General features: G+C 44.8%; 1 protein-coding gene across 2 annotated transcripts; it reads right to left on the reverse strand.

Annotated features, from left to right (window-relative positions):
• Window positions 1–217: 217 nt before the first annotated feature.
• MYL1 (myosin, light chain 1, alkali; skeletal, fast) lies at window positions 218–19,802 on the reverse strand. 2 transcript variants are annotated; one of them, XM_010182767.1, is made up of 7 exons: window positions 19,526–19,802; window positions 8,173–8,200; window positions 4,851–4,994; window positions 3,075–3,248; window positions 2,475–2,552; window positions 1,927–1,979; window positions 218–529 (listed from the first exon to the last, which is right to left on the reverse strand). In XM_010182767.1, the coding sequence occupies exons 1-6, from the start codon at window positions 19,649–19,651 to the stop codon at window positions 1,951–1,953; spliced, it is 579 nt and encodes a 192-aa protein (XP_010181069.1). In that variant the 5' UTR covers window positions 19,652–19,802; the 3' UTR covers window positions 218–529; window positions 1,927–1,950. The 2 variants fall into 2 exon arrangements, with proteins under 2 accessions (XP_010181069.1, XP_010181070.1); XM_010182768.1 differs by lacking the exons at window positions 218–529; window positions 8,173–8,200; window positions 19,526–19,802 and adding exons at window positions 8,448–8,472; window positions 9,277–9,336.
• Between the last annotated feature and the right edge of the window lie 3,410 nt (window positions 19,803–23,212).

Consider the following 23,212-nt stretch of genomic DNA (forward strand, 5'->3'; position numbering starts at 1 on the left):
ACTCCTCCTCTCAGTCCCCAAAGAAAACACTTTTCATTCAGATTAAGTAGAGTGACCTCCTGGAGATGTCTATTGTTTTTTTTCCATAAAACTTTATTTTGTGAAATACAGTATACAGAGAAAAAAAATGAAGGGCTGTGTGCTGCTTTGAGGCTGTGAGCTGCTCTGAGTGGGTTTGAACAGCTCCAGAGGAAAAAAAGACTTTTTAGCCACAAAGTGACCACAGGGATTTATTGATGCTTTATTTTTTCTGAGATTACATTGTCTCAATACAAACAACATGGAAAGAGATTCTTGGGATGGATGGGTCCTGGATGGTAACAGTTTATTCCACCTAATTTGCCTTGGTGAAAGTTTAGGTTTTTTAAAGGGAAGTGTAGTGGCCCAGAGGTGATACCACTGGTAAAAACTGGTGGGGTTGGAGGCACATCATCCAGTTCTATGCAATTTCCATGTTGATGGTGACAGACTCTGCAAGAATTGCAGGCAAATATCAAGTGCCATCTGGTCTTTCTGAAGTTGGCTTGTTCTGGAAAGAAATGGGAGAACTGGACTTGAAGTCAATGTTGCCTGAAGAAACACCTGCAAAATGACAAACTGAGCCCCTACTTGCTATTTTGAGGTGTTTGTTGGAAATGTGTCTTTCCTGGGCTAGAATGCCTAACAGAATCACAGAATCATAGAATCACAGAATGGCTTGGTTGGAAAAGACCTCTGAGATCATCACGTCCAACCGCTCCTGTCTACCCACTAAACCATATCCTTAAGTACCTCATCTACCCGCTCTTTAAACACATCCAGGGATGGTGACTCCACCACCTCCCTGGGCAGCCTGTTCCAGCTTCTGACGACCCTCTCAGTAAAGAACTTCCTCCTTAGCTCTAACCTGAACCTCCCTTGGCACAGCTTGGTGCCGTTTCCCCTTGTTCTGTCCCCCATCACCTGGGAGCAGAGACCAGCACCCACCTCTCCACAAGCTCCCTTGAGGCAGTTGTAGGTTGTGATGAGGTCTCCCCTCAGCCTTCTCTTCTCCAGGCTAAACAAGCCCAGTTCCCTCAGCCGCTCCTCATCAGGCTTGTTCTCCAGAGCCCTCCCCATCCCTGTGGCTCTTCTCTGAACACGCTCCAGAATCTCAACATCCTTCTTCTAGTGAGGGGCCCAGAACTGAACACAGCACTCGAGGTGCGGCCTCACCAGTGCCGAGTACAGGGAGATGATCACCTCCCTGGACCTAACAGTTCAAATGAGCCCACAGACTCACAGCATTTTATGTTTGCATTTTAAAGGTAGCTGCTGGATTTTTCTTTGGACGAAACAGCAGCACATCAAGGTTCTGGGATGCCTTGTTTGGGTTTTTTCCCTGCTTGTAGAAGAACTGCTAAATGACTGGGTACTTTTGAAGCCCTTTTTTGGCTATTGATCATGACTTAGAATACTCTATCAGATTATTATTTTGTTTGAACACAAGTAGTTCACACAAGTATTCAGGCTAGTCTGTCTTTAGAGAAATCTACATATTATCAGAACGTGTTGCTTTGGTTTCCTTATATTTTTTTAACCAAAAGCTCAACGTGCTTATAGGATAAATGTGTCACGCTGTCACTTTACATAGCTTAAATGCTAATTATGTATAACAGCAAAAATCTAGCGTGATAGTTAAGCATTTCCTTGCTCATGAATAAACTGAGCATTTCTTTTCCCAGTTTATGTTTGAAAAATCCACTAAACTCAGTTTCCAACCAGTAATAGAGTCGTGAACAAGACCTAGGAATCTGCACTCCTGTTTTCTTTGCTTTTGGACCACAGTCTCATTCTGTTCTATTTGTATCGTTGGGGAGATGGTGTCAGTTTGGTTTCGGAACCTACATCTGGCCATGGGCATTTAGCAGACAGACAAGGTTGAGTGTGCAAACGAGAAGAACATACCATTTTGTATCTGGGGAAGTCCACTTAGACAGACAAGATGTGCTTTACAAATGCTGTGGGAAAATATAGATACGCTAGTTAGAAGGAGCAGCAAATAGTACTTTGGGAAATACCTTTAAAAATAGCAGCTGTTCATGAGCTGATGGCATTACAAACACAGGTTCCTGATCAGGTCTGACCAACAATGTGATAGAAAGTTCTAAGTGTTTAATGTTGTACAAATCAAATTTTCTTCCTGCGTGTTATAAGACTAAATATACGACAGATATATTGTCTAAGCATTAGCTATAGGATTGGTTTGAATCACTGAAAGTGCTCTACAGGAAATCAGAGAGCCTCGAGGTCTGCTGTTGACCAAAGTCTTTTGAGTGATGTGACTGCAGGCTGAGCTTATTGCAATGGTAGTTTCCATGCACGAGCTTTTCAGTATAGCTCAGCTGTAGCTTTGTCTAACGGATTTGGCTGAAAAGCTAAAAGCCAACTGCAATGAAACTCTGCAAGAGAGGGAAGAAATGTAGGATGAGAGAGTGTTAAGCTCTTGCACCTACCCTCATAGTTGATGCAGCCGTTGGAGTCTTCCTGACCTTTCATGAGTTCATCTACTTCCTCTTCTGTCATCTTCTCACCTGGAGAGTAGAGAGGGCTTGGTTAATTCTTTCACAGACACACACAGCTGAGGCTGAGCCCTACAGATTTTCCAAAGGCTCTCCTTATTTTCTGAGTGAGTAACAAAAATACCTATAGATGAACTGAGCTTTATTAACTGCAACTTTCTTTAGCAGTTCTGCACATGCATAGACACAGGGGTTCTAGTTAGTCTTATAAAGAAACTGTGCAGCAAATCCTCTACCTTTGTCCATGTGCACTGTGCCACTGAGGTGCACAGGCTTTTCTCTCCATTCCTCAGACAACAGGCACTCTGAATACCTAGTCCGAATTTAGAAGTAATAAACCAAACCTTTTCCTTTGGGCTTTCTACTGTGTTTTTTGTTTGCTTTTCTTTGTGGACTCTCAGTTAGGAAACCCAGAGCCTCGTCTGGCTTTGTAGCCCCCAAATCTCCAAACTGGTTAGAATACCTTTCCTCCCTTTCTCATACCTTCGAGCAGCAGAAATGTTTAAAGTGCTCACAGAGATTATAATCCCTTACCCAGAGTAGCCAAGACGTGACGGAGTTCAGCCCCCATGACTGTGCCGTTGCCTTCCTTGTCAAAGACGCGCAGACCTTCAACGAAGTCTTCATAGGTACCTTGATCCTTGTTGTTAGCAGCTGCTTGCAACATGGGCAGGAACTCTTCAAAAGTAATTTTCTTGGCATTCATCTCTGGAAAGAAAGCACCAGTTGCTGCATGCTAGACACTTCTATGTGTGTTCTTCTGGGATATTTGCCCTGGAATGAGGGAGAGCCTCCTGCCTCGTTTGTACACCTCTTTCTAGCCTTTACTCCAGTCTTGGCCTCAGGGTTTGGAAGTTCCTTTGCAGAATCTGGATTCTCCTTTACTGTGGGAGTTAGTTTTCAAATCCACCTGGTGTCTCATGCCCTTGCTCCAGCCCTCTTCTCACATGATTTTGTATGCTTATGTGCATGTTGCGCATTTCAGAAATGAAACTTGCTATGTGAGTTGATCTTTGAAAGGATCTGGAGAGTGAGGTGACTACAGAATAAAGTAAAACAGAAATCTTGAGCCCAAACAGTGGGAAAAGGTAACCAGAGTGGGATGTTGCAACTTAGACAAGGCCCTGGGGTTGCTGACATGTTACTGAACTCTTCAGGGTCTCTTGAATGTGGTAGCAGAAACTATTAGCAAAAGAACTGATTAGAAATAGGAATGTCCAACAGGGGTGGTGTCCAAATTTGCTATTGATATGTTCAGTGTGGAAGCTTGAGGACTCACAACCTTAATGCATCTAAGCCCTTTGTTCCCATGAGCCAGAAGTTGTTCTCCTCAGTGAGACTTCCCCAAATGTTTTTCGTTAGACCAAGGCCGCCAAATAAAAGGATCTTTTTTTTCTTTTATAATGTTTTTTTTTTCCCTCCTGGATCTTTGCAAAGAGCAAAAAAGAGCCTTCATCTGGGCAGTGATGAAATATAATAGATGGAAACAAGCGAGAGACTTTTGAATATACAGTTGTAACAGAAACTATTTTACTACCAAGCTATATGAAAATTACTGACAGTCATTGCTGCAGTCACTTAAAGTACTGTCATGGTGTCACCTCTGTGGTGGTCCTCTTCCTGCTACTTAACTTGGGTCTTCTGAACTGCTCCTCAGAGCTGCCTTCACCAGGCCTGAGGTTTGGATATAGTCTACCCTGTCTGAATGTGGATCTGCGTAACTGAAATCAGTGGTCACTGCAGCTAGGTCCTTGTTAGAAGATGACTCAGTATTTACCACTTTTTTATCTCTAAGAGGGGAGAAAAGGAAATAGAAAATGGCTGCTATAATAAATGGCCAACATATGCCTCAGCATGCCCAGCTTTGTAGGAGTCCACCCCAGTCAGCAGAAATATACTGATGGGTTTCCCGTCCCAGCGCATGTCTTGGCTTATGCCAAAGATCCTGTTCTGGAAGGACCTGAAGAGCTGAGTATCGCCTGTTAGAAATGGACTCACAGGTCCTCAGCAAGGGCTGGGGCACAGATAGACTGTAAGCAGCAATGCCTGTGTGCTGGTCCCTACAATGGTCCCTACAGAGAATTCTCCATGTCCTATGGAGAAGGTTTTCCTCTGTGTGAGCACTGTATTCCCCATCACTATCATCTCCATCAGAGGGAACTGGAGAAATTCCACGCGTTGTTGCTGCAGAGTCCCCCTTGCTCCCCACCAGAGCAAAAGCTCCTCTCCCTCTCGCTGTGAATTTTTCTGTTGCCTCATTGCAGTTCCCCAGCCTAAGGAAGGGCCCATAAGAGACTGCAGGGTACTTACCCTCTTTGCTGGGGTTGCCCAGGATCTTGTTGACTTCAGCATTTGTAGGGTTCTGCCCCAGCGCCCGGACGATATCGCCAACCTGGCTCAGGGTGATCTTGGCATCACCAGTCCTGTCAAAGAGGAGGAAGGCCTCCTTGAAGTCTGAAAGGGAAGGGGAATCGTTAGATTGAGCCAGGCAGCTCCCTGCTGACAAGTTGTATTGCCAAAGACAGCAGCCTGTGGTCTCCTGGCACTGTTCCACCGGCTCCGGGGGATTTTAGCCAGGGGAATCTTTGGCTCCTGATCCCAAGAAAAACTCCTCCCCTCTGACATTTTGGTTTCACTATTTTTAAACTTTTATATCTACCTTTCACAGCTTTCTTGGCTCTAATATCCATCGATAGCTTTGTGATTGACCCCACAGTTATTTCAAGCACTGGGAAAGATAAGCTTTCTACAAACATTGTCATTCAAGTTTCTTTACATGAAGAAGGTAGAAAAGTTATTATCCACTCCACCTTATCTCACCAGAGGACCGAGACTCTTCTGTTAAAGTACCTAGCAGTGCCAAACGTCGGCCTGCTTAAATGGGCCCTGCCTGCAATCCCAGCATCTCAACTAGACAGAGCTAAAGGAAACCTTGAAGGTGGATTTCAAATGCTTCTAATTTTATTCTTCCCTAAAGGTGCCTTATAATGACATTTCTACTCATGCTTGTTTCCTCCTTTTCTGCTCTTTGTGATTTGTCCCTGCTTCTTACAGAACCACGATTACATGGCTTTTCCAGTGGTCATACTTGTATAGTGCCTTATTCCAGTGCATTTCCAGTCTGCGCACTTTGAGACTGATTCGTTCAATGCTGCGAAGTGATCAATATTCACTTATTTCCCTCTTGCTGCTGACCAAGGGCTCAGGGTACAGACATTTCTCCTACAAAAGTCAGCACTGATGCTTGCTGTCATTGAATTGCCAGTCTTCATCGTCTGTTGAAAATTTCTGTGCTAATTATCTTGCTATATTTTTCAGGTTTTTTAGGGTATTGACTTTTTCCTCCCTCCTCGTTATTTTAAAAAACATATTTCTTTATTCATTGCAACAAAGTCAAGGGTCTGGCTAAAAAAACATCTTCCAACTCGTATGTTAAGAGTGTCTTGGACTGTGCTGCTGATCTTTTCTGCACTGCAGTGTCTGCTGATGCTGTGTTTTAGCTCCAAGTAAACCAAGTGAAATGACTTCTCCTTGGCGGTGATGCACATCCGGCAGCTAGACAGGCTTTGTTTTTTGCAGTATGTGTAGGTGGAATGCTCTGTGTGCCTTGAGGCAGGTTTAGGAGTAATAAACCACGTTTTGAATTGTCTTCATTCATCTTGTGCTGGGGATGTGTGACGCAAAGGTGTTTAGGTTCTTGCTTCAGCCATCCACATACCGCCTTGGTGCAGGAGGTGCTGGCACCAGTGAAACTGCTGATACAGGATGTCGGCCTGCTGGGCTGTAATCTTATATATTTGGAGCTAATGGTCTTGCTGTCTGATGTGAGAGACCTATAACCCTTCACTGCTAACCCTCTCCCCTTACAGCTTTTATTGCAGGGTATGAAATCAAGGCTTCTGGACCTGTGTGGAGCTTCCCCTTGCAATACACCAACTCGATATTGGCTCCTGCTCTAGCAGCTGGGGTCGATGGAGCTGTGGTGATCTATACCCTGTGATCCGATCTTTCATCCGCTGCATTCATGACATTTAGCCAGAGTGAGGTATAAAACAATGGCAGTTTGCTGTTAGCAAAGCCATCAGGAGAGTTTCTCTGTTTTGTAAATCCCATGAAGTTTTATGGTCACTGGCTTATGAACACTATTCCCCAGCTTGGAGAAGAGGCCTGGTTTTATTTTTGCCTCTCAGGCATGCATTTAACTGCAATGTATCTTTGCTGTGGTTTGGGGCTTTTTAGTTGTTTGGGGTTTGGTTTAGTTTTGGTTTTTATATATATATATATAATAGTCCTAGTTTATACTTCAGCTGGAATAAGCACATCTAAAATCCCAGCCTGTATGGATGGAAATAATTACTGCGGGTGGGATATCTCTGTTCCTGGGAAACTCTCCCTCTATCAAGTAGCTTTTAATTGCTCCGCTGCTTGGTTCAGGCATCGCAGCGTAACAGCAGCTGAACGATCTGAAATATGTAAGGAAGCTGAAATAAATATTTTGCTTTGTTATGCATGCCAGCAGCTTTGAATTCATGGCATTTTTCCATAAACCCTCCCAACCCTTTTGTAAATGTTTTAGAACTTAAAAGTAAGGAAGATTCCAAATGATTTTCTTTGTGACCAGGAGTATTTGGGCTGCAGGAAGAGAAATTTTTCTAGTCTCACTTACTCCCTGTTGCTTTGATGGAGTAACCCAGAGCAGGCTGGTGTTCAGGAAGTCTAGGGCTCTCTCTTAAGACCTGCTTCTAGCTATTCCTCTCCCTCTGGATTTCTAGTAAATCCTTGTATCTTCTATTCTAAATACTTTGTTTGCAGTGGGAAGTCTACTATATTTGCTACTGAATGTTTGAAATTTTCCTAAACTTACGTTATTTAATATAACCCAAATGCATCTCTTAGGATAGTTAAAACACTCCAGCTTAGATTTCCAGAGCTTCAGTGGGGATTTTCGTTCACGTGAGAAGTTTTCATCTGATCTTTCTAGCAGACTGAACAAAAATTTGGAAGTTGCTGATGGCTTGTGAAGCAGAAGATACGGCAAGGTGCTCAGGAATTGCAGCATGTCCAGTCTGTCATGTCTATATGCAAGAGTTTACACAAGTCACTTATTTGCTGGCTATTTCCGTGCTTCATGAACGTATTTACAGTAAAATAGCCTTTCTTCCTCCCCTTCCACAACTAGGAAAAGTGACACGTAGGCTTCTTGCATCTTCTGGTCACATAAAGTTACACCACCACTGCAGCTAAGTTAAATTCTCAGCTCACTCCATCTTTCTGTTGTTCTTCATCTGCCTATTTCCCCATGGCTTCACAATGCAAGCCCTGTTATCAGCATCCTTGTGAATGGCCAGTACAGGAACGCAAGTAAAAAATGTTCAGTAGGTAGAGCTGGTAACACCAGTGTATTTCCTCTTCATACCATGGCATCAACTTCTCAGCTTGGGCGGCACATAAGCACCCAGATAAATTACACGTAAATCTGCGGTCAGATTCTTGCTCCTCTCAAGTCAAGAGTGTGGTGATTTATACCAACTGAAGTCCTAGCTCATCTTTTTGTAAAGGCTAAAGCTCTGAGCCTGCGCCTCTTCTCTGAACCCACGCACATGTAAAACACGTTGGCTCTCTTGTGACTTACCATCCTGTTGCTCCTTGGAGAACTCGATCTGTTGGAAGGAAATCAATCACAAAAAATAGCTTAGGAAGGGGGGGCTGGGGGAGAACCTGTTTGTTTTCTAAAGCATCCAGCTCAATCCATGAGTCATCTTCCAAAACAGCAAAAATGTGGCCTGTCAGATGTGCAGAAGTAATGCAGATAGCAAAAGAGCTGTTAAGACCAGTGAGTATTTAGCATTCAGTAGCCATTATGGCCCCCCTTCTACCCCGTGCCAAACTTTAACTTTGTCCACTTACCATTAATTTGGTCAGGAGTGAAGGACTGCAGTTGGGAAGAAGAAGAGAGAGAGAAAAAAGAGAACTAGTACTGCTGAAAATGCACTGAGAGAAAGCAAATAGCACAAAGCAGCTGAGTGCTCTCACATCGGGCTTGTCTAATGTAATTAGGCCATAGCAACCTAAACTAGCAACTTCCCTTGTAAAAATGCATCACCAGGTCTATTTTTAAAGATTCCATTAAAAACTATATCCCAGGGAAAGCCATGGTTGTGGCTGGAAGCAAGAAGACTCTAAAGTCTCGTGACTAACAAAGAAGCTGTTAATGTACCAACAGGTCATTTACCATTTTACTACAGACTGGTTTTATTAAGACCATTTGAAGTAATACTGCTTAACAAGTAGCTTTTCTTACATTAACACAGAAATTAAACCAATCCTTTAAAGTTTGTGTTTCAAATTAGTTTTCGACAATACATTGTTTCATAAAGTTATCACTAGATTATGATATTTTGTTATATAAAGATATCACTATTTTCCTTTGCCACTGTAGCAGATTGCATTCGATTACAAAAAAAAATAGCCGAACAGACAGCAAGACAGCACCAGCAAATTGTAGCCCTTCTGTCTGAAGCTACTGGAGCTGCACGTCTACCTCTGCCTGGTGCAGAACTTGAGGCTAACTGGAAAACCTCACGTAGCCCTTTCGGTTTAAAGAGGAAAGCCAAGCAAACCTAAACTCTCTGGACTGTCCTTCCCCCCCACCAGAACTAACTTGAGCAAGAAACCTGTTTTACTTATGTAAAATACACTGGCTTGTTGCTAACTATTAGCTTTCCAGTGGACCCACCATGGTTGAGAGAGTTGGAAAAGCAGAGCAGCAGACGGGCAGGAGGGATTAGCTGAGAGGTCTCGAGAGTGGTCCTGCTTTCCTGGCCTTTCTTCCCCTTATTTATCTGGTGGTGCTGACGGCATTGCCTGGATTAGGTGTCAGAAGGAAGCGGTCCCTCCCCTTGGCGAGTTCTTTAGCTTTCTTAGGTCAAAGTGACAGGAGGCTCCATGTCCTCATCGACATCTTCTGAGGGCTATTTTTAGGAGGCTGGAGAGGGGCAGGGAGTGGCAAGCAGTAAGTTTGATTCATGTCAGCACTTTCTGGGTCCGTACCGTCAAGAGGAGATATTCCTTATCCAGACCTACCAAGGCTTCCTTATAGGGCAGGATTCTGGTTCTCCACTAAGCTATAAAGTCAGTGAGCAAGGAGCGCTGAGGGTGAGAGGTGCCACGTGTTTGCCCAGCTGGCTGGTTTTACATGTGGCTTCCAGGTGGTGTCTTAGATGCAGCCAGATGGTCCTGAGCCTTTGCTGGGCTTTGCTCAACCCCTTATATGGATAATGCAGAGCTCAATGTTAGATGAGTGGTGCTTGTCTGCTCAGTGTGATCCAGCTGCTGGCACCAAGCAGATGAGCCTGTTGATGGAGGTGATGCCTGACTGAAACTCTTCCTCCGCACTGGTCATGTTTCCCAAATTTTGAACATTTTTAAGGGAAAAATTATCCATGCATTTTGGACCCAACTGTATTGCTAGGCTAGCGGCCGATGTGTAGATGTGCCCTGCAGGACAGTGGGAAATTTGTATTCACAGGAGCCTGTGCTGTCTAGAACTCTTCCTCTAGGGCTGGGATTGGGCAAGGCACCAGCACGCCAGCTTCAGAGGTCACCGGTGTGCTGTGAGAGGAGGTGCTGCTGAGGTTTTTGTGATGTGGAGGCAAGGGAGAAGCCGTGACTGAAGCTAAGATCCCCCAGGAGGCTTTGTGAACTGGGAAGATGACTGTTCATGGTGGGGAAGGGGGTACTTGCTTTTTGGGTTGCAGAGTGGAGGGGTCATGGTGGGCCTAGAAGTGGGGAGTTTCTAGATAGGTTGCAGGAAGTAGAGGCTGCAACTTCTTGCTCAGCAAAGATCGAGTCCCACCATGTAGCATCCTCCAAGCCCAGGTCAAACCTCTGAGTCAATGCTGTGAGACACTGTAAAAGGAATAGCAAACTGTGCTCCAAACTTCCTCCTCTCTCTGTCACCTCAGATACTCAAGAGTATCGTGTGGGGTGGGAATGGTGGTGTGACAGCAACTTCTCCTGTAGTTCGCTTAGTTACCCTGGAGATAAGCATAACCATAACCCTTGTGAATGTCTCTTTTCAGTATCTTGAGGGGTCTGAAAGAATCAAATCTAAGCAGACTTTACTGTGTTTTTGTGGGGCTTTTTTGTTTGTTTGCCCTTTTCACCAAACAATCAAAATAGATAAAAATATTTGGTTGGATTTGAGACATTAACCTCCTATCTCCTATTTTAAAAACTAAAGATACAACAGCAAAGAGTTTTCTAAGCTCACCATTTTAACTGGAAAACGTTCTGTCCAAACAGATCATTCACGTTTTCAGAGTAATATCTGGAAAATATACTCAGTATGAAAAATGCTCTGCTGCTAATGCTTCGCCTTTGATTTTTCTGGTATTTGTAACCTATTGGCCTGTGGAACAGGGATGTATTCAGGACAAAGTGCAGCCGTGGTCAGATGTGGCTGCGTAGAAAAAGGGATTGATGCTTTTGCCTGAATTAGCTCGCATAGGTTTAGCACAGTGCAGGCCTCCTTATTACTGCTCGCTGGGGCTGGAGCTTGGGCAGTGAGAAAGCTAATACAGCTCTTGGCCATCAGTCCCAGTGCATTAGTGGAGGAGCTTTCTAAAGACTTTGGCAGAGCTGAAATGTTGCCTGGGCCAGTGCAGGGTGTTGCCTTTTGCAGAATATTCCTTCTGCCCTCAGCTTCTTGCTCTCCAGTGCTGGCAACTGGGAAATGTTGCCCTGAAAACAGGATTAAAAAATAATAAAGAAAAACTTTGATTCATTTTCTCAAAATTTTTTTTCTGACTTCCAGATAAGCTTTATGGCTGGCTACGACAAAACTCATCCCAAAGGCTTTACATGCCAAGCAGAAAATAATTTGGCACATTTGTCTCAGGCATAGAAAACTGATACCTGGATTAGCCATCTGGCTTGAGTGGGCTATCAAATGTGTATAAATTGAGAGGGGTCTGCATATAAATTGATTGATCTTCTGCCCATATAGGTCTTATGGCCAGATTTTGGATGAGGAAATACTAGTGCACTGCATCAGCCCTTCATCTATTGATGGTTCTTGAATAAAAGCACACTAGACAAGAGTTTTGCTGGGGAGAAATATTATAGCGTAAGCATGTTGCGTTCAGTTGAATTAAGAATCGCCCTGCTTTTAGCCACTAGGGTCTGCTGGGGGCTTAAAATGCCACGTGGGTTGAGTAAGGGCACCAACTCATAGCCTCAGTAAGTATAGAAAATATTTCAAACACTCCTTAAAATAATTTAGATTTCAGAATCTGTAAGGAGCTTTCATAAACTTAGAAAGATAGAAGTATTTTGCAGTGATCTGATCGCTGTTCTGATCCTAGCAGTTTTCTCTGTGTTGTCAGAGGACATGATGTGTCTCAGGGCCTTAAGGAGGACATTGAAATTTCAAGGAGTTTGGTTTAAAAAAACCAAATGCCCTTCAGCCCTCCAGCCAAAATAATGAAAGGCTGAAGGAACTGCAACACATGGAAAGACCAGAAGGACCTGGATGTCTCTGACTTGGCTTAGCCCTTATTTATGGACAAAGTTATCCAGAAGGTTATCTGTGCCATAGGAAAACCTGGTGTGGTTTTTTGTTGGTGGTGGTTTTTGTTCGTTTGTTTTTAGAATTAAGGCTTTTCCCTGTATAGTTTGTGGCCACCTTCTGTTCCTCTTGTTGCTAGACAGAGGCATTTTGACCAGGTCCCAGTTAAACAAGGTGGGGTGAATAGGATTGTATGCGACCCTATCACCAGCTAAGCGGAAGGCCTGGCCACGCAAATTTATTTCTGCATTCTTACTGAAGTTCCTAACTTCTGAACAAATCACCTGTTCCTGGGCCTCAGGGCCCTGACCTTTGTGGTGTGATGCTGTGCCCACTTATTCAGGCTGGTGGGCACTGGGAGTGTGTGCAGCTGTGCTGAGTGGCCATGGCTTTGTGCTCACGGGAAATGTGTAAATGTCTGGGCAGGGCGAAAAGCCCTGGGAAAAGATGCTGCTGGGAGTTAAAGCATTCAGCTGCTCTGTCGGCTTGTTACCCTTTGGGTGAGTTACAGAGAAGGGAATTATCCTAGGACTTTATTAGAGTCACCAGATATTTCAAGGTACTGCCTCTGTGGAAGAGACAGAACATATCAGATGTCTTGGAAAATCAGAGAGAAGAAAACGGAGAGTCCCCTAGGATACTCATTGTATATTTAGCTGTCTATCCAGGGCTGGAGGGATTGTTTTATTTTTGGGTGGAGATAAGCTGGGATTGTGCCTACAGCAGTTCATACGATATCTGCTCACCATTAATGCCTGCTCCCTGGTTAATACAGCTGCACATATTTTCTAGTAGGCATGGGGGAGTGCAGGGTTACACCGCTCTCAAACCCCTCTGAAAAGCGAGCTGCCATTGTCCTGACCCTCAGCCTGGCTGGACAGCTTGTGTGATCGATGCCACAGGTTTTTGAGACACTGCTTCTCATCCAAGTAAGAATCAACAGCCTGGTGGATTTAGCATCACGTCTTTTATGGGGCAGAGAAACATTAGGAGCAGGTGAGCTCTTGAGAAAGAGAGCTCTGTTTGGAGAACAGAGCTGCCTGAAAATACAATTGAAGAAAGAATACAAATGACCACGATTAATAGGAGAGAAAATTGCGTGTGTGACATACTGTGAGGTTTGGAAGAATGGTTCAAAATATCTTTGAGTTTAGTGGACTTAACGGCAGATGAATTTGAATTTTTGCTAAGTGTTCTGTGTAACTTTCCAGTTTGTTTACTTCCAAAGCTAGTAACTTTGCAGTTGTGCCAAAACTTTTGGATGAGCCTTGCTGGTTGATTAATGTGCCCTTCTGAAATGCCTGGGAGTGAAATGTGCTGTAGCTGCACCGTTGATCGCACCATTTTGAACAGATTTCCTTAGCTTTGTGCGGGGAAATGTGTTCGGTTGTGCTCATTTGTAAAAGTGTCCCTTTTCGAATCGCATTTAGTTTTGCATGAATGTGTAAAATCGAGAGGATGCCCAAGGAAGTGCGAGGCTCCGGAGCCCTGCTCTCATAGGGATTTGTTGTTTTAACATGCCTCCCAGCGGCAGTGCTAGAGTATCAACGTTATTTAAACCATTGCTGCTTGACGTTTAAGTGCTATGTGCTAAACCAGCGAGTTGAAAGTGCTTTTTGGCAACGGGCATAAAATGTAATAAAGCCTCAGTGAAGTGGGGGCAAATTTCCAGCTTGGTTGTTTCGTATCGCCTTACGGACGACTTCTTTCTTTACTTGTCATTGGCTAAATCAGTCACCTTCTTCTTGCCTTACATAAGATAAACTCAGATATCTTGATACTGTCTGTTCCAAAATATCCCTGTGCTCTAAGGGGGTTTAAACCAGTATTTTAGAAATACCACGGGGTTGTATTTGTTGATCGGAAAAAGGCTCTGCCGCAGAACCGCTGTTAACACTTGAAATCACTCTGTGAGCTCTTGAAATGTTACTCTCTGTATAATTTGCTTTGAATTCCACTGTTGCTACCAAAGTTTGTCACTCCCCAGATCCTCCAAAGGCTATAGGTATCATTTTTTAAATACTGCCAAAGATGTGAGTTGCTAGGAATGGATCCTGTTAAAAAAATAAATAATCAAAATAATTTTGCAGGTTAGCAGACATAAGAAAACGTGTGTATTAATATATATGGACAGTCCCTACTTTTGAGAGACTCCTTGCTTAGCAGCACTTTAGGAGGAAAAGGAGGCAAAGTTCTGAAAACTTTGTAAAGAAAACTAAGTGGTGGCTTTTCTGTTTGCGTTTCCTGTGGGTTTTCAACAACAGCAACCCCCCAGAGGGATGTCTTGGGGTGCAGCTGAGTCTGATGTCCAAGTTGCCTGTCCCAGGACACCTTTATGCCATGCCTTGCCCATGTAGTGATTTAGTGATGGTCTGGCATCCGTGGTGGGGTTCACAGGGGCAAGGAATTTGGCTGGGGCTGCTCTGCTCTGGGGCCGATCCTGAATGGGGCAGTGTCTCAGTGCTCAAGGCGGTAGCAGAAAGCTGGTCTGGATGGCGTCAGATAGGCATCTTCACATCTCTAAATTTGCACTTGTCCCCTTCCTACCTGAAAGGACTTGTGACCTTGTCCAACGGGTAAATGGGTCCTAGGGAATCTTTCCGGAGTTGCCGCTGGAACTGGATCACATATAATCTGAAGGCCTGTGCCAAAAATTTCGGGCAAAAACCTGCCAGTTCCTAAGAAAGCCCTTAGCACCATGAGCAAAGCTACTGTTAACATTCCTGTTCTGCCTCCACAGCTTCACATGGAGTTTGTCTGTAGTGTAACAGCTTTTCTGAGCTTCAGCTGACATTTGCAGGCCTGCTTGCCCTCCAGCACAGCAGCTTTCTGTCAGTACATTTCAGTAGGTTTCTCTCTCTCTGGTTATATCCAATGTAATGTCTGTTCAGAGATGACCTACTGAGCAGTGAACGTAATGAGAATTAAGGACACTTGGAGAAACACTCTTCTGCCTTAAGAGCTCTGCATTTAAAAACAAACGACCACACAGTTTTGCTTCCATGCAGCAGGTTTCATCATGCATCACACAGTTACACAAGGCTTTAGCAAGTCTTTACTACTTGATAGCTTTTAATTCTTCCCCCCCTAAAGATGTAGGTAGCTTCTCTGCAGTTTGGCACGGCCCTCTTGGTGTCCTGGGATTTCACTCTTGAAAACACCAGCATGAGAAGTCTTGTGTACCAAATGAACATCACTTAGACCATGGATACTTGAGAGAACCCAAACTCTACCTCTGCTCGAGAGAGGATACTCGGGTGTATCCTCGAAGTAAAGCGCGTGGTGTGACACCGGATCAGGGTGCCACACGCTCAGCTCACCATCTGCCCATGGAGCACTGCACTCAGCATCTCCAGCACCCAGATCCCAAACCACCACAGTTAATGCCATGAGCCAGGGCTTGCTCCAAGAACTGGCTGCATGTACTGGGAAGGGTCCTTAGACTTCCAGTAAAAACCGAACACTTTTCCTGTTGGTGATAGGGACCGAGTTAAACTGATTTGGACAATATGAAGTTTATCCTCTCCTCGCTCCCTCAGTTACAAAACCAAGCATGAGACATTCTCATCGTTAACATCTTATCCCAGTTACTACAGGCACAGACTCGTAGTAGCGCTGTTTGTCAACACTTCTCACTCAGGCTTGTGTGGGAGAAGGAAGTTGACAAAACAGATAAGCTATCTTTATAGGAGTGTCCTTGGCCACAGTTTTAACTGCAGGATTCTTAGGGATCTCTTAAGGAAACGAGACATTATGGTCATGTCGGTTTTAATCATGGTTAGTTCCTGCAACTCTCAGATGCATCCATCACCTTGTTCTTCTCAGTTATGATTTAATCTTTAATCTCTGTACCTATTGTTCAAATCCAGGCCATGCTACTAATCAGGAAAATTTGAAATAGAAATTTGGTCTGGAAAAGCTTGTGCAAAGCAGATTGAGTTATATTTCCTGACTAGGGGGAAAAGGGTCTTTACATTTCCATTCAAAACCAAATCCTTCCTTCCTTCCTTGACTGTCTTCCTGTAGCTGTTGTACTGTAACCTAAGGTGAGCTGAAAGAGGGCTGAGTTTAGCAACTGGAGTCTTTAGTAGTTAGGTATTCCTGTTACTCAGTTTTATAGTCAGTAGATGGTGCTCAAAAATAGAGAATCCCGTACCAGCTGCTATTAGTGCTAGCAGATCACCAAATATTTACTTTAATTGGGTTAATTTAAAGTGAGGAAAGAGAACAGAAGAGGGTAAAAGGCTTGTCACAACTTCTGACGATGACAGACACTTCTGGAGTGCCTGCATTTGCAAGAATCCAGATTGAGACCCCTTAAAGATTAAAAAAAAAGAAGGTAAAAGCAGATTCCCTAAAGACAGGCCAAGCAGGGCATCTGAGAGAAGGGCACCACCAGAAGAGTCACTGCCCATGTTTGTAAACCATCTTCTTGTTTGTTTTGGAAGCTATTATGATCTCTGATGCCCATTTAAAATGAAGTGCGCTGCCAAATGTGGTTTATTTGGCTGCCGTAAACCCTTACCAGGCAGCTCTACCCTTACCAGCTCCAGCTGGTAGGAGTTAGAAGGGGCTTGGATGTCTCTTTATAAAAGCTAACAAAGCCTTTCTGTGTGTTTGCCTGCTGCGTGGCTCCCCAGATCATTGTGGCGCAGCAGCCTGGCATTCTCAGTCGTGTCTCATTAGCAGCGAGCTCTGGCATAGATGGTGAATGCCCTGAAGAGCTGAGGGGAGCCTACTTGATGCCCTTGGTCAAAGTGCTGGGGGCTTTGACTCCGTGCCTGCTGAAAGAGCGCCAGGACAAGATCATTCGCTTAGTCCTGGTCAAAAGCTTAGTTTTAAGTACTCCCCGGCTCCAAAGTTTTGCTGGAAATGGTGTTGTGCCTTTTCCCATGCTGAGACTTTGGTGGTCGAATGGAAGGATTCAGGATTAATTAATGCTAATTATGGGACTGGGATAAGACTCAGAAAATTTTGATTCCTGACCCTGCCACATCTCCCAGGCAAATCGCTTACAAGAAGACATCATTTCCTTTCACCGCCTGAGCTCTCAAAGGGTGAAAAAGGATAACTCAGGGTGGCTGGCTGGGACTTTGGGAGGTCGTCCAGTTCCTGCCCCTGCTCCAAGGCAAGATGAAAGGTGCTGTGGTTGTTCCAGTTGCTGCCTTGAAGAGCCCAGCTCTGGAGGTGTCACAGTCTGGCTGGGCAGCCCTTGCCTGATGTGAGGTCTCAGGTGAGAGGGGAAGGTCAGGGACAGAGGGAACACGTCACCCCTGTGCAGCATGGCTTTCGGTATCAGCTGGTGGCCATGGCTGTGGGGTTGGGTAGGCTCCCCCGCTGCAGGGGCGAGGGAATGCCATCCACCTTTGCAGCACCCTTCTCCTTCTCCTTCCCTGGTAAGGGCATGACAAAGAGCGCAGAAGATACTTGCAGATAGATATATGCTAACGTAAGCATGCAGGGCAGGGGGCAGTGCCACCCGCCACAGTGCAGGGAAGTCCTGTAACCTCCATCACTCTACTCGTATCTTCACTTGTTTGCAAATAGGAAAAGTAATGCTTACGTGCTGCCATTAGTGTTAGAAGAATATTTTTTGTCTTACTAGCCCAGGTTTTTTTTCCGCTTCAAAGAGGAAAATATTTTGTCTGCTATTATCTTTCAAAAGAAAGTTAATTTCGGGAGGCTATCTTCTTTTGTCAGTCGGGATATGACAAAACCTGGAGTGTTCTTTCTGTGTTACCAGTTTATATTTCCTGCCATTATAGAGAGCTGCCTGGGTACGGGAGTGAACTGCAGAGGTGCCCCTGACTGCAGCCTGCCATTTCTTAGCTGGTAATATACCATTAAGTCTAATTATGTAGAGACAGATTAGCTAGGATCACTGAAGTTGAAAATTCTTTTCTTCCCCTAATGAACTGGACACAGAAAGCTATCAAATCATATTAAATTATTGAGTAGGAAACCTAGCTCGCATTCCCCGTCATCTCTGAAGATGAACAAAATGCGAGGTCTAACTTAATTTTCAGACAGTATTCTCAGGAACAGTGGGCTTTTTGCGTAGCCTTTACCATGACCGCCCAAAGTACTTCAGAATGTCTTTTTTTTCTCCTCATGCTCTTGTTTTGCTTTGCCAGTGGGTTCAGCTTCGGTCTTATGAGAAGCTGCATGGTGTTTCAGAAAAATACTGGCTACTGATTGTGAAAAGTAAAGTAAACCTAAAGAAATTTCACTACATGGGTCATGATCTTGCGACTGTATGTATTAAGATACCTGAAACAGAATTCATCATGAGGTGAAAATGAGTGGGTCCTATTAGGAGTCTTTGTACTTCTTCTTTTCTCCATAATAGGCATGATTCCTTATGTAGAATTTAGCAAATTGGTCTTGGGACCAATCAGCTTGCCAGGTAGGTGGAGAATAACTATTTATAGTCCTAGCCAGAGAAGCTGGCCTGTCTCTTCATCTCTTTAACTCCTTAATCTCCCTCTCCTCTTCCCTAAGCAAAGGATTTCCCAGCATGGAGGAGTTTTCCTCGAAGGGTCAAGGCAACAATCAGTGATGCTGGTTGGCATGCAAAGCCTAAAGACGGTATGAGATCCAACGGAAGTGCAGGCAGGGGCAAACCTTCCTCTTCCTCGTTTTGTTGCTTTCGATTTGCAACGAATTGCAAATTCTGAGCAAATACATAAAGGTGAGAGGAAATCACTTGAAATGCTTCCATCCATGGCTTTCCAGCTCATGGTCTCGATCAGTGTTTGATGCGCAGTGTAAATGAAAACAGATGAAACTGCCAGATCCCTCTTTTCTTCTTTTTATTTTCTTTTTAAAATCTGTTTTGTTTCTGCTTTTAAGGATAAGCCACGTTGATCTCAGAACACATGACCAAAGGGTCATCAGGTGGTTACAAAAATTTGGATAGGAATTTGAGGGGAAACTGCAAAACAAGGTTTGGTTTCAGTAGAGCGCTATGGGGGTTGCACTGGAAAGCGCTGCATTTCAAGTTTCAGTAACCCTTTCCTGTCCTCATGCACCTACCCGAGGGGTCCTTTTGGAGGGGAGGAGGGGTGTCGATTGTTTTTTTTTCTTTTAAATTCAACTTTACCAAACAGGTCAGACCGAGACTGATTTGGTAAAAAAATCCCAAGGGTCACACCACAAAACGTGTTTGAAATCACCAGGTTTCACTCTTGCATTAAATCATGCACCATGCCTTACACCCCTCCAGCTACCAAAACAACCAAAAGCTCAGGCAGGTCAAGAAAGCCCCTGACTGAGGTTACTCATTCATTTCACTGCAGTCCCCAAACCGGAACCAAACACACCCAACATTTCCCTGCAGGTCTCAGCCTGGGGCTCCGCTAACTTTCCCCTTTGGGAGCGCTTTGGGCCCGCAGTCAGCACACGGCCATCCCTTTACCTTGATGCTCTTGAGATCGATGGCAGGCTCTTTGGGCTTAGCTGGTGCAGGTGCAGGGGCAGGTGCTGGTGCGGGTGCTGGTGCTGCGGCTGCCGCTGGCTTCTTTACGTCCTTCTTTGGTGCCATTTTGTCTTGCTTCAACTTGAAAGTAAAGTTACCCCCCCAAAAAAAAACCCCTTAAAAAACCCAAACCCTTTTAAAAGTGATTCCTGTGAGAGGAGCAGTGGTCAGAATGAGCTACAGCCTGTGCCCTGGAGGTGGACCCAATGTGCTAAACTCTATAAGGGTATATATATATTTCACTTAGTGCCTCGCATAGTCCCAACACATGCAGCTGGATTGGACAGCTTGCTAATCAAGGGGGATGTCATTCCAGCTCGAGCTATAAATGGAATATAAGAGTTCAGGGCTTCATAGGATCAAGGGACTTCAGTGGCTTTTTCCCCCCTCTTTAAAAACCCCAGCCTCCTCCCCTGTACTTTTTTTTATGTGTACAAAGGAGAGGGAACTGTGACAGACCCAGTTTCAGATCTGCCATTGACGTTCAGGCATGGATTGAACAGTCCTTTTTCTCATCAGAATTACAGTTCTGCTTAAGTAATACGTCTTCTTTCTTTCCTTCCCTCCCCTTTTCCCCCGTGCTTGTGCAGCATTCCAGAAGGATTCAGTTTCAAGTAGGAATTTTGACTTTCATGGCTGGAAAGATCATCAATTTCAAACCTCATTTGCCTCCCCACAGCCCCTCACTCCTCCTCTGCTTCCTTCTTTTACAAGGAAGTGTTGATCAAGCAAAGGCTCTGGGTGTTTAAAAATAAAGCAGACAAATATGGAAAACACTGCAGTACCTTCAGCCAAAGCTGCTCTCACAGACCCTGGGTGTCTCTCAGCTGTTCTTACTATTCCTTTCTAGCACGTTAAGACTGTGTTCAAAATTGAAAATTGCTTCCTTTAATCTTTTCCTTTGATCTTTCTCCTCTCCTAGGGATAAGCTATGCCCTGATAGAATGGCCATCAGCTGGATGTCACGTTTTCCCACACAAAAGGTTTCCTTTTGTAGCCTATTTAGGATTGGAAACTGGCCATCAGGCAAAGGAGGCACTTCTGTTCTCACCTTGTTTGCCTGCCCATCCTGTGTCTCCTGTTGATCTTTCCAACCCTCAGGCTCCCGATGCACCTCCCTGCTCCCCGTGCTCTCCAGGGGACACAACTTTCAAGAGAAGATGGTTTTTGTGCTTTGAGCAGACTTACTCTAGCACAGCAAAACAGCTTCTAACTCTTTCAGACTGGGTGGGTGGTTCCCTCAGGTCCATCTCATTGAGATTTTCTGCATAAAAAATCCAGGGCAACTGATTTTTCCTCCCTTGTCCAGCTATCTCTCTCCCATTTACTCTACAGACTCCTGAAGTTCTGTGCTATGAAGTGCAAGGCTTTTGATACGTCCCTTATTTCTGTCTCATGACCTGTACTGTGGAGTGTTTAGTAATTAGAAATCTAGAGCCTGAAGCCCTGGGCAGACACTTTGCATCCAAAGTCTGGCAGGGTATCCTGGCACTTGCAGTTTAATGTGCTTTAAGGAAGGTAAACCTACAAAAATGCAGACCAAAAAAGGATCAGAGAGTGGCCAAAGGTGTGTTTTCATGTAAGAAAACCTGTGCTCGGAGCTCTTCTTTGCTACAGCCCCTGACCTTGAGCAAGAGACATTTTGGAAGTTGAGCTGTCTGGTTTGAATTAATAGACCTGTACTGATGCATACAATTTGAAGCTTTGGCTCAGTTGCTGCTTTAGGGAACGCAGACCAGGAGGGCTCTTACTTCCTTTTCTTCTGCCTTGAGTTTTGTGAATGTTTTGGGATAAAGAGCCTGTGACTTATGAGTTCTGCTGGCTGCCTTCAAGGTGCCTGATGGAAGGATCACTGCTCTGCTGGTCTGCCTGGGAAGGGGAAGGCACGGCCTCTCCTGCACCGCTGCAGGTCAGCAGGAGCCTGCAGGCTGTGGTCCCCAGGGGGCCTGTTATGGGCATTTCCAGTGATGCTGATACTTTACATTGCACAAACCAAACATCAGCAGTGGAAATGGATTCTGGAGGTATGACTTTGGTGGAAATAGTCTAAAATAATTGCAAGAAAGAGCCAGTGATGATTTAATTATTGCTGTGGTCGCTTGAGGTTTGCAATGTAAAAAGCCTGGAAGTCACCATCAAATATATTTTAAAAGGAATACAGGCTTTCAGAAATGAAGCATAACCTTAGTGCTGCCTCTGTGGCCTGTCTAAGAGTGCAGATGCACCGGACGTGCTTCGTGCTGCCAGAAAAGGAAGCTTTGTGAGGAGCTGCCACAAAATAATTGTGTATTGATCAGGTGAGAAGATAAGCGGGTGCAAAGGAAGAGGAGGATGGTGTCAGGTCCTTATTTCAATTGCTGGGTTAAGGATTTGAATCCAGTCAGTTTTCTGGGCTTGGGACAGGACGCCATGGGTTTATCTGCCTGGCAAGCTTGGATTTGTCCCAAGACATCTCTGGGACTGTGTTGGGTCTGCCCCTAGGGAACAAAGGTCATACAGAGGAGATGTTCCCTGTGCTCTTTGGGAGCTGCCATTTGCAGGTCCCTGGTGGCGGTGTACCACCTCACCCCAGCTGCAGAGCTGGTTGCAGGGGCTGCAGCAGGTAGGCTCCTCATCTGCTTTTAGCAGCAGCTTTGTGGGAGCAGGAATCCTAGAGCCAAACCCCCAGCCTCTACCTTGTGCTTGCAGGGACTTGCAGAGATCCACTTGTAAGGCAAAGCAGCAGCAGCCATGGATGCAAATTATTACTGGCATCTTCTTCACTGGGTGCACAGCTCCTGGGGAGTGCATAGCTGCCTCTCTCCTGCAGAGCAATCCCTGTTGAGGGGAGGCATAATGAATGGTGGAGGCGCTTCAGGTTTCACAAAGGCCCAGAACATCCAGCCATGAGAAAGCTGTTAGTTGGGAATCGTGTCCCATTAGTCCTGCTCCTCACTGAAATGGGTCAGCTTGCTGGGGGCTTGCCTGGGTTTTTCCAACAGTTTAGTTGATGAGGATGCGGTTCTGGCCAACACAAAACTTTTATGCATTTGTACTGCATTTAATTGAATTGATGGAAGTGCATTTTCCATCTGGAGCATTGACATGATTCATTCTGACACTTCTGAAGTGGAATACGTTCATTTTTTTCAGGTCTAAAGTCACACTGAGGTGGCTTTCATTGCAGCACCAGAATGGAAGGGGGAGTTCCTGTGCTGGGCTGTACTCCCTGTGCAGTTACTCTGAGGTCTCCGTCTTTCTGGTCCAGTGTTAACAGGATGGTTCTGTCTCAGCATCTCATATAGCCCAGGGAGTCAGACCCTCCTCCAGAAGGAGGGAGGCAGTGGTTTGAATCCATGCAGTAGGAGACTGGATCTCCCATATTTCAGGGGAACGCGCAAGGCATGGAGCTGTTGGATGAAAGGGTGAGCACTGCTGCTTATGCTCTGTTTCACAATGAACTCCCTTTGAGACTTCTGCCTTTTGCTGTCTAAAATGCCTGAAAATGCAATTAACTTCCCATTATGCCAGTAACTTATAAACAAGGTACTTTGTTTTCCATTATCTACATAAGAACTTTATTTTTCTTTCACAATTTGCTATGTCCACCAAGCCACTCATGCTCTGATGATTGCCCAAGAGCCATTC

This window comes from Mesitornis unicolor, unplaced genomic scaffold (genome assembly GCF_000695765.1).
Source record: "Mesitornis unicolor isolate BGI_N332 unplaced genomic scaffold, ASM69576v1 scaffold6244, whole genome shotgun sequence".
NCBI classification, from domain to species: Eukaryota; Metazoa; Chordata; class Aves; order Mesitornithiformes; family Mesitornithidae; genus Mesitornis; species Mesitornis unicolor.

Excerpts from the sequence above, each read along its gene's own strand:
- MYL1 (XM_010182767.1), bottom strand. The coding sequence starts at position 19,651 with ATGGCACCAAAGAAGGACGTAAAGAAGCCAGCGGCAGCCGCAGCACCA. Across the intron at positions 8,201-19,525 it reads TCGATCTCAAGAGCATCAAG|ATCGAGTTCTCCAAGGAGCA; the intron begins GTAAAGGGATGG and ends TCCTTCCAACAG. Across the intron at positions 3,249-4,850 it reads GGGCAACCCCAGCAAAGAGG|AGATGAATGCCAAGAAAATT; the intron begins GTAAGTACCCTG and ends CTTTCTTTCCAG.